A 15,444-nucleotide genomic window follows, 5' to 3' on the forward strand; every position below is an offset into this window, starting at 1 on the left:
AGCCTTAGTGACGTTGGTAAAATAATCTCAAAAGTTTGTGAGAGAGAGAGAGAGAGAGAGAATTATTCGTTATGGTTCAGTTTTCGGGGGAAGATGCAATGAAAGAATATATTTTCATGTACGAGTAACCAAACCAAGGGGTGTATGTCTCTCGCGTCTTCCTCCTTTGAGATCTGAACTGTGAGTTAGTTTCATAATAGAAAACACCTCCATGCCATCTAATTTCTGTGACAAAACGAACTAAATGAGAAATTAATCTCGTAGTCACTTGTGACTAAGCAGCTGGCCGATTACTTGCAGCACAGGATGTCGTATATCCGATGACGCCTTGTTGATTTTATTCTTGATAGTAGCCTAACTAACAGTGCTGTATTGTCTGGCATTCTATATTTTCCACGGGCACGACCAGTCTGCACAGCAAGGCGGTTCCATTCCGCGAACGAAATCACAGTTTCGTAACGTTTTTGCATTAGTTCGTCTATAAGGAATATATGCACAAGGTCTATAGAGTCTGCAGCGTGAGTGAACACGGAAAGAAAACGAGAGATTAAGACTGTCAGAATGTTGGCAAGAGATTACTGGAAATGGACCAGATTGCTGATGGTTTACGTTGGTACACTGGGGTCATGTAAGTACTCAGTTCAAAGTTTGTGAAGCATTTCCACCACAATATATTTCAAGTTGTTTGAAAGTCCTCACTCAATAATAAGATATATCTAAATTTTTCCACTTGGTGAAATTCACTTCTTTTTCGTGAATGGCTTGGTAAACTTACTCTTGGAGGTTTCACACTTCCAGAAACATGACGTCCTTCTAAACCCTCAGTGTTTGCGGTGAAACCCCTGGAATACTATTGAGTAGCTTAAAAGGTATATTTTATTTAATTCAAGGGCATGTGATGTGTGTAGTCTTAAACAAACAGGGAGTAAGTACTAGAATTGAAAGATTCCATAAAAATATAATGTCTTAAGGTCCCAGAATTGCTTGAAATAAGACGGGAATATGGGAACCCTAATGAAAGACCATTTACATTGGGTTATGCGTTTGTTTGTCAACTTTAATCTCTGTTTTTACAGTGGAAATGTTTTAATTACAGCTTTGGTTACTCATAACAATAATATGTTTTATATAATTGTGGAAAAGTTGCCATAAATTCATTAAGAATTATAAAAAGTTTAAGCTGCTGACGATTATTGTAAAAGAAAAAAATAGCATCAGTGCATACCGAATATATTAAAGGGGCATTAAACTAATAAAACAAAGCTCTGCAGATTGAGTTGTCCATACCAAATGTGAAAAGAGAGGAGCAAGTTGAAAAATGGGATAAAATACAGATGAAAGCAACGAAAACGTTTGTGGCAGGGCTTAGTGGCGCCATTAACCTTAAAGGCGCCAGGATAATCGTAACTTCGCCGAATTTTGGAGCACTGAATTCTAGGAGGTACAATGACGCGGAAAAAAAGAACTTTCGCCATTTTTCACTTTTATTAAAATTGCTTTTGGTAAGGGAATATCATAGGTGATTATCCCAACGGAGGCCATCATGAAATATCTGGGAAACAAGGCAGAGACACACACTAGTGAGAATTCTCCATAAACAAAACTGGGTTCCAGGAATGGCCTGGATAAGTCCTCCAGGAAAACTGCAAAGATATTATTGTGTATGTTTATTAAGTGCATGTCAACTAAATGGTTCCTGTGTTGAAGAGGTTTTTTTTTTTTTTTTTTTAGAAAAATCAAAATAGTCATATACTTAAAGCTAACCTAACATAAGTAATTATGACAAAAAGATGAGATTTTACCACAAGTTTTATGTGTCTTATAGTGCACCCAAAGGAAAAATCATGTCAGAGACAACAATACTGACCTAGACCCTCTCTGGTTGCCATCAGGCAATCGGTGTCAGAAGGCTTGGTAGGGGAAGAGCGGTGCGGAATAAGAAAAGGGAGTGTTGAGAATAGTTGAGTGAGGAGTCTGAGAGTAAATGGAAACTCATATGGGGGTAGCACCGTCAGTGCACACAGTGCAGTGCACTGTATGCATTGCTTAAGGTTCTTTGCAGCGTCCTTCGGTCCCTAGCTGACACCCTTTTCATTCCTGTTATTGTAACTCTGTTCATATTCTCTTTCTTCCATCTTACCCTCCAACCTCTGCTAACAATTGTCTCATAGAGCAACAGCGAGGTTTTCCTCCTGTTACCCATCTAAAACGTTTCGACTATCAATTTCCCTTTCAGCGCTGAATGCCTTCGTAGGTCCTGAAGTGTTGTATCTTACTAAACTGCTTATGATGAGGTTGTGGTTTTCCTTGTCCTTTCCAATTCCTGACTGGTTAAATATTCTCTCAATCTTGAATAATTCCCATGAACATTCATTGAATGGTTTCGTTTTAAGGCTTAAATCATCATAGTGACTTTTAAGCTCCACACTCTTGATTTGCTCCGTTCTTTTTCCTCGCAAAAGAAGGGAAAATGGCTCAAGGAGTCAAGATACAGTTCGATTTAGTTGCAGAAATGACTCAAGATACAGCTCGTTTTAGTCGCATTAGTGACTCAACTTATAATTCACTTTAGTCACAGAAATGACTCAAATTACAGTTCGTTTTAGTCACAGAAGTGACTCTCAAGCTACCGTTCGTTTTAGTCGCAAAAGTGACTCAAATTGCAATTTATAAATTACAATTCGTTTTAGTTGCAGAAGGGACTCAAATTACAGTTCGTTTTGGTATCAGAAGCGACTCAGTGTCCTTATCTAGCTCCGACACGACTTAAGCAAAAAACTTTCTTTCACCACAGTTATCGATAGATCCGCCTTTTCAAGGTTAGGAACACTGTCGGACTTTGGGGGTACAGAAAGAAGGAAAGGAATTCCAGGGTTTGGCAATAAAACAACAGTGGAATCAGCCACTGAAGTGTGAGTGAATGGAGGAAATGGAGTAGCCTGAGTGGAGGAGGGACCACTCCATATCTTTGGGAAGGACCCTTCACTTCTTTTCCTTTCGTCCTTTGTAACTGAAAAGCTATACTTAGCAATAACTCTTTAGTGTTTTTTTTAACTTGGTAATCTATCTTTTGTTTCTCTGTTTTATATTGATTAATTTCTGCTCAATTGTCTCAATTTGCCGTCAGTTTTTACCAGTAGCTTTTCATTCTGCAGCATGCAACGGGATACACACAAACAAAGCTATCGAGGTCACCAGTTTAAGCTGGCTTCAGATTGGTGAGATGGGGACTGAAGTAAGAACAGAAGGTGGTGTTACTGAAGAAGATGATCCCAGTGCGAAATTCTTGGTAAGTCTGAAATACACACCCTTATCTTCCTTCTCTCTATATATATGTATATATACATACATAATACACACATACATACATACATACTACAATACATACATACATACATAAATACATACACACACACACACACACACACACACACACATATATATATATATATATATATATATATATATATATATATATATATATATATATATATAGCAATTCAGGAATGCCGAAGACACATGGATGTTTTAAAAGATTTATTCATAGAGAAACGTTTCGCACATGACTATGGGTTGAGTTTTAGAACTGGACAAAGATTGAGCAGGCCAGAACATTCAAATATAAAAAATCATGCTATCAATTGTAAAATTGAGGTTAAGAAGCAGCACTTTTCCATATTAGCGTATTCTAAGGATGCAGATTATCTGACGACCTTAGAGTCATTATATATTAAAAGACTCGTTCCATCGTTAAACGGTTGCTGCTCTCTGCTCAACTATATCTGGCATAGTCGTCTTTGGAGGTTGTTGTTCCCTCTTTTGTCATTCTATCTTCTTCCTCTGTACCTGAAGGTTGGTGTAACAGCAGTTGTTTTTACTTTGCTTCTTACTTTTAGTCTTTTAATGTTTTTTATTGTCATTTTAAGAATCCTGTGTATTTTTAGTATTTTTAATGTTATTATTTTGTCATTTCAGACTGATGATGCACATAGTCATGTGCGAAACGTTTCTCTATGAATAAATCTTTTAAAACATCCATGTGTCTTCGGCATTCCTGAATTGCTGTTTGAGGTTCATACTGCAGATATATATATATATATATATATATATATATATATATATATATATATATATATATATATAGGTATAAGCCACGAAGGAAAGATAAACAACGGAGTTTCTGCAGGATCTTTCTACTCAATGTCCATTGCTTAGCAGACAAACAGACTTCCATGAGAAATTCAGAGTACAGGAAAGTCGTATAAGTGACAGATAGGGATTATAAGGAGATTAGTGCCTAGAATCCAACACACCTGGAGAATGAGTAACCTTTCCAAACAAGCACAAACATGGGTACAATTTAAGAACAAAAAGATGAAGTCCAACTGCTCAGACACAGGGACAAGACAATCAAAGGACTATACAGAGCGACAGCTGACCACATTCAGATCTTTTGGTAAACAAAAACTTATTCACAAAGTATATTAAACATACAAATACAAAGAAAATATCTCTAAGGCAACTAATTTGTTTTTAAGTTTGTAATCATATCTTTGAGGTCATTCTTAAACATGTTACAAATACAAGGGTCTAAATGAAACAGGCCACGACTAATATTAAAATCACAATGGGAAGTAAGTTGTATTATGGCAGATTCTAGAAGATTTCGTGATAAGACATCTTTTGATCTTGCAATTAGTGAACTACCAATCCAATTTATCCGGTGGTTGTTTTCACTTAAATGAATGAATATTGCATTAGATGTTTACCCAATTTGACAGAATATTTATGCTATTTTTTTAATCTTACTTCTAAGCCCTTGCTCGACTGTCCAAGATAAGAGGAGGGCAGTCCATACGTGGAATTTTATATATTATGTTGTTGCTGAAACTCCATTGTTTATCTTTCCTTCATGGCTTATACCTTTATTTATGGATTTATCACTTTCCAAACTTTCGTGATTCAGATAAACATATATATATAATATATATATATATATATATATATATATATATATATATATATATATATTACTATATATATATATATATATATATATGTGTGTGTGTGTGTGTGTGTGTGTACGTATATGTGTGTGTGAGTTGGTATGCATGTATGTGCGTTTGTGTACAAGCGCATGTATCCATACAGAAGATGTCATAGCAAATATTTTACAAAATCGAGGTATTTATAAGTTTACAATGAACTTCCCAGGTTGTTACAAAATTATCTTCTTGCCAACACAGATTTCACGATCATGAGAACATCATATGAATTGGACAGGTATCACTATTTTGGTGCCCCTTTAAAGGTTTGTGGGGTCGAGCTCGACCCAAGTGCCCAGAAAAATTTGTGAAAATTAAAAAACAGTAGCTTTGCTGTACATTTTAATTTCTAAAATAAATTTTATCATTGCTGAACACCAATGAGAGGATAAATCATACCCATCTACAAATTGAATATTTATTACAAATATATTTAAAAAATAAGTATATAAAAAAATAATTTACAAAAATATTTACAAAAAATACAAAACACGCTATATGCACACAAGCTGAGGGAATCCTTCCTAAAATTATTATTTACAATATGTGATTGCCAGAAAAGGTGTCGGACTCATAGAGGTCAAAATCTGAAACTAGAAAAAAAGGGTGAGCTTTTTTGGCCCTCCAAAAAAGCCAAAATTTCACAAATTTTTTTGGTACCTAAATGAAATAGGAAGTGGCTAATTTTTTTAAAAGAATAAACCCATATTATCCTAGAACAGAATTATGTAAAAAGATCTGCACTAAGATGTAATTTATGTTATATCAGAAATGTTATTCTCTCTCTCTCTCTCTCTCTCTCTCTCTCTCTCTCTCTCTCTCTCTGTCTCAAACAATATTTTACGAAAATATTAAAAAAAAATACAAAATACGCTATATACACACAAAAATTGAGGGAATCCTTCCTAAAACTACTATTTATAATATGTGACTGCCAGAAAAGGTGTCGGACCCATAGGGGTAAAAATAAAAAAAGAGAAAAAAAAGGGTATGTTTTTTTGGCCAAAAAAATTGTCAAAATCTCACGAATGATTTTGGTACCTAAATGAAATAGGAAAAGGCTAATTTTTTTTATAGAATATACTCATATGATCCTAGATGTCATCAACTTACTTCTAATGGAATTATAAAGTGATTTTGATGATAATTTAGAGGTTGGTGACAACTATATGGCAAGAAGATGTAATTTACTCTTACATCAGAAATGTTATCTCTCTCTCTCTCTCTCTCTCTCTCTCTCTCTCTCTCTCTCTACAGTGTGTCATGATTTATTGACATAAGCTCATGTAATCTGTCACCAGAAAAGGCAGAGAGCCACCCCCTCTATCCCCCTCTTGTGTCGTAATCATTTCAAGGTCATCCCCCTCATGTCCAACTCTTGTTACACAAACTTGGCTTCTTGCCATATAGAGTTGTCACCAACCTCTAAATTATCATCAAAATCACTTTATAATTCCATTAGAAGTAAGTTGATGACATCCATCCCCAGAGAATATTGCCTGCTGGCCATTGTTGATGAAAAATACAAAATAGAATGCAAAAACTGAGAAATTGGTTTTCGAAAGAAATTGGAATAAATAACAATATAAGTCACCTCAGCCACAACCAATGGCATGCATAATGTACACACACCACGTACCTACAGTTTCCAACAATATATAACTATCCCAGAGTCAAAACAAACTATTACTCAGAAAAGGGGAAAGGACAAAGGCAAGGCAAACGCAAGTTTTGACATGATTGTAGTGTGTGTTCTGCTATCCTCTTGCAGATCGATCACACCCAGATTCGAGATAGACGATGGTTTATGGGAAAAAAAACATGTTTTTTGAAACATTCCTCGTGTTTTGAAACATTCCTCGTGTCATGCTCGACCCAGCTAACCTATCCAGGGTTAAGATAGTTCTGAGGACAGAGAGAGAGAGAGAGAGAGAGAGAGAGAGAGAGAGAATACAAGTTATTCCTACATAACTTTTAAGAAACATATACATCACAATAGGAAAACTTGTCAATACTTTTGAACTTGTGTAAAATCGAGTAAAATAAAAAAACTATATTTATAAATTTGTTTACAAAGTGTATGTCTTTTATCCTAAGGCACAACATGGCCCAGGGAATTTGGTTTCTCGCCAACCAGATGCAAGAGGAAATACGACCAAAATGACTGATGTGGGAAACTCCAGCCAGCTTCACTTGGTCTCAGGCGAAGAGCAAGGTTTGTAAAGAGTAGAAAGAATGTAAATGTTATATTTTTTGTTATCAGGCATTAAGGAAAGAAATGAATGTGAATTGAACAAATGATTTCTATGGCAGTGTTATCCTGATTTTCAAGACATATCCAGTCCAGCATGTCTGTATTTTTTCAGGGAAGGGTGTCGGAGGAAACAGCGTTAAGAAAGTTCCCAATAGCAATCCTGCCTCCGAAAATGAAGCAGGAATTTCTGTTTCCAGTCTTGATCCAACAGAACTTGAGGGCATCTCCTACAGCACGTATTTTCCAAGCACTGGATGGCCGGGCATGGTTGGTGGAAAGGATGCCATTCAAGACGATGAGCTTTTGGAAGGGACTGCAACAGAGGACTCCCCTGGGCCATCGACAGATAACCCACCTCTAAGTGCTCTTATCATCAATGACATTACCACCGAACACATATCACTACTGGATTCTTCTCTGGGTGAGGGACAGGAAGAATCGACATTCTTGCCATCTGCTGCACAGGCTTCAACTAAACCAGCCTTGAAAACGACTGAGCGGGATACTCCGCTTAGGAGACATACCAGATCGAAATATTCGACTTTACAGCCAGCAATGGATGAAACTCCATTTTCAGAACTTAATGGCTTTGAGTCTACCACACTGAGAAAAACCAACGACACTTTTATTTCCGATGCAAGTACTTTATCTTTTGATACAGAAATGACAACTTTGCAAACAGTGGCTACTACTGATAAGGTGTCCAGAGATGATGATATTTCAACTTATGAAACATCATACTCAGCAGACCCAGACTTAAACTACAACAATGACGAGGATTCCACAGAGAGCGCCACCTTATCTTTTGTATCACCACACGCAACAAAGCAAGTCTCAGTTTTCCACACTAAGAAAACAGTTATTTCAGTTACAATGACAGTCGCTATAACCCCTGTAACTGATCAAACAACCATGCAAAACACATTCACTGCAAGCACAAATGAAAGTTATTCTACAGAACCGACCAAACCACTGGGAAGCAATTCAGAAGAGACGCTGGTGCTTAACACTCTAACTATACCTGTCACAATAGGTGTTGTTGTAGTCCTTTTGGCCATCCTGGCAGGGGCGACCCTCTGTTTTATACAGCGGAGACATAAATCTAGGAAACTCTCTTCTGACAACAACGAAAAATTTTTCATCACAAACCATCAGGAGGAAGAGCATGTAAATGCTACCTTCGAAGAGAAAGGCAAAGACATAGTTATTGGGATGTATTCGGAGACCGAGCTTGTAAACATTGACTCGCATGAACTGCAAGAGAAGGTCTTCAACAGTGCCGTGGGAGATGGAAAAGACAGAGAGAAACCGAAATGTCTGGGGTCACCAACTACGAAAGCAGACCCAGTCAGTGACTTTCTATAGATATCCTACAAAAGGAGAAACAATCGGTCATCTGCGGAAACGATATGGAAGGCGCTACCGGCAGCATTTTCCCGAACTGTATCCTAGTACCGACCCTTCCCTGAAAAAGGAGGATGCCTTATCTATAAAACTAACCATAGACTTTTCTGAAAAATAATCTTATTATGTTTCCCACTCCCACATTACTAGAAAGCCCGTACCTGAAGTAACCTAACCTAGGAGCATGGCAAAAAAACCGGGACTGGGGCAATGCTAGTATACATCTCGGGAATTTGCCTACCGACACCGTTGATAGAGTGATTAAAGAACGTAAAAATGTGAAAGGAGTGTATATTAAGTGTGGAATGGAATGAATACTCAGTGTCATAAAACTCAATATCAGGGTAGAGTTTTTTTTATGAACTATTTTATGACTGGGTGTGGATGCAGCTCTCCGACAACCCCGAGGCTCGTGGCTTTGAAGAAGCGTGACAGTATCGCATTCTTAGATATCTGTGATTTATTTAGATAAATAGCTAAACAGATAGGTAGACAGATGGATAAATATATGCTCACATATATTATATATATATATATTATATATATATTGTACATATGAGATATACAAGCATAGAATGATCTTAAGTAATATACTTGTGATTTATTTCAAGACAAATATATTTATAAAGATATATTAGACGTATACTACATATATATATGTTATATATATATATATATATATATATATATATATATATATATATATATATATATATATATATAGAGAGAGAGAGGAGAGAGAGAGAGAGAGAGAGAGAGAGGAGAGAGAGAGAGAGAGAGAGAACACGTGGAGTAACATTCATGACTGACTCCTCACCTGTTTCTTCGTCGAGAAGAACGACACCTGTACCGTACCTATTAAACGCATATTGATGCCTGTTGATTCGCTGGTGATTATTTGACAAAATAAAACTTTATGATTTAATGTTTTTGGGTCTTCATGAACGGTGTTATTTGTCTGTGTGTTTACTGAGGATTTCCCATGTATACTCACATTTATACCATTGTAGAATTCTTCACCATTTCACTGACTCGAGTGATTATCATTATTATTATTGGAAGATATTGCTGCATCAGCTGCATTTAACTTATAAATAGAGAAGGGAGAATATTCCACCTACGGAGGAATAAAAAGTGAAGAATATCCCCTCTATGACGAAATAGAAAGTGAGGAATAGTCAGTCCCTCGTTGGAGAAATAGAAAACGAAGATTATCCTCTCAAGGAGGTATTAGAAAGTGAGGAATATTCCCTCTATGGAGAAATAGAAAGCTAAGAATATCCACTCTGTGAATAAAATAGAAAGTGGGGAATATTCGTTCTATGGAGGAATACAAAGCGAATATCGTTCCCTCTACAACAGATTCTGTGGAGAGCTATTTCTATCAGTGGCGCACAGTAAAGGATGTGGAAGAAAGTGACCAGATCCGGAGTTTTTGGAGACAGACAGACAGACAGAGTTTCACAGAGGCTTGGGTTATTGTTTAAGTGCGAGAAAGTGAGGCAAATTAGGCAGCATAAGTTGCTGCACGCATACCATCAACGCTAATGCTTAATGGAAACATAACAATAACAATAAAACTATACGGCTGACGGATAAATACTGTATACTGACGGCATCCGAGTTAGCCAAAGATGATTGACGGTAGGAACAGCGTGAGAAAACAATGCCATAACCTGCTGAATGTTCAGTTGTAGACTGAAAGGATTTGAAGAAGCCGAATATTATTCAGGATTGTCTTTTCATTATCAAAGGAGAAAACCACTGAGTTAAAGAAATTATTACATTTTGGTATTTGCCATTGTCATCTGTCAGCCAAATATCTGCTATTTCTTGTTCATATAAATAAACATGATTAATTTGTTTTGGACATACCCGATTTGCCATGATTTGGAAGATTTGGCACCATGGCACAAACTAGTTATTTACTAAATGACAAGTAGCTTCAATAGTGCTGAAAATGCACATAATCAGCATGATAAGTTTTTCTTAATGGCTTCTTTTCCTCCGTATAGGAAGCGATTTAATTAATTAAAGTAAAATTTCTGTTTCTCTTCCCGATAAACACCAACTTGGGGGACTTACTGATCGACTAGTGGTTAGATTCTTTTCCAGCATAATCGTCTTTTATTTATTCATTATCATTTTATTTCTCTAAACCAATTAGTAGGTTTGGAAGCCTAATCATATGGATTAGAATAATCTCTTCCTGGCATTACCGAGACTCGATGGAACGTACCATGTTTCAATAACAGTGCTATTTACAACGCATTGCATCATATCAGCTTGGGGCGACTTGAAAGGAAGAAATTGTCATTGCTACACAGAAACCAGCCGAAAGGTCATCTATTTGCCTAGCATGTTGATGAAGAGGAGATCTACCTCAAGTGACCAAGAAATGTGGCAAGGTCCAAAGAATACTCTATAGACTTTGACATATAGATAATCAAACACATAACGATCAACTTCAGAATATAATTATACTCTGGGGAAAGTTGATCCTCAAGGGAACATAACCTATGGACTCTTAAAGTGATGGAATGTGTAATTTAGGCCGGAGCCTGCGAACAGAACGACAAGAAGACGAATTAACGATCAAACTGGGTTGATATCTAACCGCTTAATACAAGTAATTTGTCTTATATTAATAATCCCTCGAAATCTCTAAGCTTTTTTTTATTATCATCAGCAAGTTAATAGAGTGTGTTGATCAATGTCTGTTAGCTCAATTAATTACCAGAAAGGGATCCTAGTGACAAGAGACTTTCTACTGTGAAAGGAAGAGACAGACCTCTTAGTCAGAACGGATATGGCGTAAAACAGATTAAAAGTATGACGTCAGCTGGGACGTTTCTTCATCGGACTATTATAATTAGTAGACAAAGGGACAATTTCATAATACCCGAAGTAGCTGGAAAACAAACAAACGGCAGTACGATCGAAATGGCGCTTGCGGCTGAAGAATGACTGGGCTGCTGAAGTTTCAGTCAAGATGAATGGTAACGAAAAAATAAGATAATGATGCTAATGATAACAAGCCATTCAACCATGCTGTTTTTTTCCATCTGTCCATCCGCCTGTGGTGTTTTCGCATGGTAACACTGCGTCCCAGGCTGTAAATAGTTACGCTTTGTGTAAGTTTTAGGTAAATAAAAGAATATCTGGGTGTACGTTTGCAACTGAAAAGTGTTTTAATAATTTACTGTATGCGAATTACACCGTTAAGATTCGAAATAGGATATGATTCAAAGACCGGGACGCAGTGTTACCATGCGCAAACACCACAGGCGGATGGACAGATGGAAAAAAACAGAGTATAATCAGATGTGTCTGGCAACTTTGATTTGAAACACCAAAATGCGAGAAGATAAAAGGGAGCCAATTTATACCAAATCTTACAACATTTGATTTTATTTCATTCCTTTGACTGATCTGTTTAAGATTGACGGACTGAAGAATGAAAATGGTGAAAGTCTGAAGCCCTACAAAAATCCTCTTACGATACAAGGTCAAGGAAAAGTTCTTATACCTTTGGCTTCATTTTGAAGTAGGAGAGATCATTGAATGAACAAACTGGTCACATTGAAAATTCAAAGGAAATGATTATATACTGTAGTCAACAGATCGCTTATTCATTGTATATACTGGAGATACAAGAGCATACGTACTTTAGGAATGGCCAGAAGAGTAACCCAGGGTTTAATCCCATGAAAGAGAAACAGCCCCTATCCGTTTCCTTAAAAATCTATTGTGCTTCTGTTAACTTGGACAGTGATGTAGGTACCTGGTGGTTAGTCATTTCTGGGGGTTCTCAGGAGAGCAATTGTCCAAAACCAAAGGCAACACCTTTTGCAACCTTCCCTCGAGAAGGAAAGTATAATATAATAAATATATATATATATAATATATATATATATATATATATTATATATATATATATATATATACTTTAGTGTGTGTAATGGCCTCTTAAGCTCTCGAATTCTTCGTACTTTTTTGGATACGCTTGCCACTACAAAATATTGAGATCCAAGTGCAAGACATGTGAAGAAATTGTAATGACCGGCAGCGGGAGTCGAACCCAGGTTACCATAATCACGAGGTCACGTTGCCGACCTGACCAGGAAACGGATAAAAATCTATTGCTTCTCATACATACATATACCTGTCGTTTACAGATATATTTATTAGAGCTGGAATATTGTTGACGAGTGGGTTGCGTACTCGCCTATCAATCTGGTAGCCTGAGTTTGCTCCTGGCTGCCGCCAATGTGGAACCAGCGGAATTTATTTCAGTGAAAACATTTCAGAGTATACATATATACACTTATTATACACATGCATACTTATATATGTGTTTAAAATATCTATGAATATACATATATGTTTATATATAGATGCACACATATGAATATGTCGGTATTGATGTAAATGATTTACTCTCTAAATTAAATAACCAGGTACCAACGATTAAGTTTACTCTAGAATTAGAAAAAGTACAATTGCCTCCCTTTCTTAGACGTTTTGATACATAAAGAACCATTTCAATGTAAATTCAGTATTTATAGGAAACCGACTAACAACTTAACTTATATCTTATTTCTTCTCAGGCCACCATCTTAATATAAAAATGTCAATTTTTTTCCTCTATGTTTTTACGAGCATTGCGAATTGTCAGTCCACAATATTTGGATCAAGAAATTGAATATATAAGAAAAAATAGGGAAAGATTTATGCTATCCTTCACATATATTAGACATTTGTTATAATAAAGCCCACAAAAAGTTTTATACTGTAAATAACACACAGAAAGAAAATTCTAAGAACATTCTCAGTTTGCCTTATTTTAACGGATTTGAAACCATTAAACCATTGTTAAAAGCTTTTAATGTCAACTTGTTTTTTCTTATAATAACACACTAAAAAGAATGTTAATAAAAAAATGGCCCCAGAGAAAGCAACAACATAATATATAAAATTCCATGTATGGATTGTCCCTCATTCTATTCTCGGACAGTTCCAGCAAAGGCTTAGAAAGTAAGGCTAAGCCAGCAAAATACTCTGTAAAAACTGGGCAAAAATCTAATGCATTATTCATTCATTTAAGTGAAAACAACCACCAGAATTAATTGGATTGATAGTTCAGTAATTGCATGGTCAAGAGATGTCTTATCACGAAATCTTTAGAATCTGCCTTTAATACAACTACTTTTCATTGTAATTTCAATGTTAGTCGTGGCCTTTTCATTTAGACCCTTGTATCTGTAACATGTTTAAGAATGACCTCAAAGATATAATTACTGACTTAAATAAAGATCAGTTGCCTTAGAGTTATTAATTTTGTTGTAATGTATGTCTGTCATGTTTTGTGAATATGGTTTTGTTTACAAGTTCCGAATAGCTGTCACCTATAATCCTTTAATTGTCTGGAAATTGCATCTGAGATGATTGTCTTAAACCTTTATTTGCACCCATTGTTTATGCTTGTTTCGGGAGGTTTCTTATCTTCCAGGTGTGTTCGGATTCTAGGTACTAATCCCTTTATAATCCCTATCTGTCAGTTATACGAACCTTCTGATTGTCTTTTCTCGTATTTTAGTCAGTATCTGCTCAGTAAAGGGCTTTTAAAGTCGAAAGATCTTGCAGACTCCTTCGTTTATTTTTCCTCCGTGGCATTTATCTTTATTTATGGATTTATCACGTTCCTAACTTTCGTGATTCAGTTATACACACACACACACACACACACACACACCACACACACACACACACACATATATATATATACTATATATATATATATATATATATATAATATATATATATATATATATATATATGCAACAGCCACCTGCCTGGCAGCGAGCAACTGAATGCCACTTTTATTTGAACTGTAATATCATCGTTATTTTTCACGGTAGAAGAAAAGTAAGAGCATAGTATTTGGAATATTCGTGAAACGTTATATCAGAATATTATTTTCTTCATGGCTGGATCTTCGAATCAAAACGAAACCCAGTTAAAAAAAAAAAATCCCCTATAAAATTTACATATATGGTACGACTTTGATTCAATTCAGTCCAGTAGTTTCGCCGTCTATAGCAAACATACACATATGCATACAGAATCCGACCGTCAGCTTTATATATAAGTATATCTTAATTTTACCAGACCACTAAGTTGATTAACAGCTCTCCTAGGGCTGGCCCGAAGGATTAGATTTCTCTGCGTGGCTAGGAACCAATTAGTTTCTTACCAACGGGACCTACAGCTTATTGTGGGATCCGAACCACATTATATCGAGAAAGTAATTTCTAATCACTAGAAATAAATTTCTCTGATTCCACACTGAAGTGTCGCGGGAAGCGAACTCGGGCTACCAGACTGATGGTCGAGTACGGAACCCACTCGTCCAGTGAGGAACTAGCTATGTATATAAGATCTGTTTATCGTCCCTATGGAGAGACGCCAAGAAATCTCTCGGAGCTACACCGATTCATCTCTCTGTTTGCTTTTCTTTCAGTAATTTCTGTTTTGGATAATGACTATAGACTGCTAGTGCCATTGGCCTTTCCTATTAAATTTAAATGCCAAAATGTACAATTTCCGAATAACTGTGCTTATTACATTTCTAGAATTATGAGCGGTAATAGTATGTGCTATACTCCACTTGTCTAAAGTGCTAGACCTAATCAAAAGCCCAGCGTTTCTTGTGTGCCATTTCTCCTATTTGGTCTTTAG

General features: G+C 36.2%; 2 protein-coding genes across 2 annotated transcripts in view; both read left to right on the forward strand.

The window, feature by feature from the left end:
- The first annotated feature begins 364 nt into the window (after window positions 1-364).
- LOC135211114 (uncharacterized) lies at window positions 365-9,293 on the forward strand. Its single transcript, XM_064244215.1, has 4 exons — window positions 365-628; window positions 3,156-3,289; window positions 7,143-7,260; window positions 7,412-9,293. The coding sequence occupies exons 1-4, from the start codon at window positions 562-564 to the stop codon at window positions 8,662-8,664; spliced, it is 1,572 nt and encodes a 523-aa protein (XP_064100285.1). The 5' UTR covers window positions 365-561; the 3' UTR covers window positions 8,665-9,293.
- A 6,036-nt stretch (window positions 9,294-15,329) lies between these two features.
- Window positions 15,330-15,444, forward strand: part of LOC135211115 (glucose dehydrogenase [FAD, quinone]-like) — a 34,634-nt gene continuing 34,519 nt past the window's right edge. The window contains exon 1 of the mRNA XM_064244217.1: window positions 15,330-15,444. This exon is cut by the window's right edge and continues 528 nt beyond it. The gene's annotated coding sequence lies outside the window, so the exon portion shown is untranslated.

This window comes from Macrobrachium nipponense, chromosome 4 (genome assembly GCF_015104395.2).
Source record: "Macrobrachium nipponense isolate FS-2020 chromosome 4, ASM1510439v2, whole genome shotgun sequence".
Taxonomy (NCBI): Eukaryota; Metazoa; Arthropoda; class Malacostraca; order Decapoda; family Palaemonidae; genus Macrobrachium; species Macrobrachium nipponense.

Excerpts from the sequence above, each read along its gene's own strand:
- LOC135211114 (XM_064244215.1), top strand. The coding sequence starts at position 562 with ATGTTGGCAAGAGATTACTGGAAATGGACCAGATTGCTGATGGTTTAC. Across the intron at positions 3,290-7,142 it reads ATCCCAGTGCGAAATTCTTG|GCACAACATGGCCCAGGGAA; the intron begins GTAAGTCTGAAA and ends TTTTATCCTAAG. Across the intron at positions 7,261-7,411 it reads GGTCTCAGGCGAAGAGCAAG|GGAAGGGTGTCGGAGGAAAC; the intron begins GTTTGTAAAGAG and ends GTATTTTTTCAG.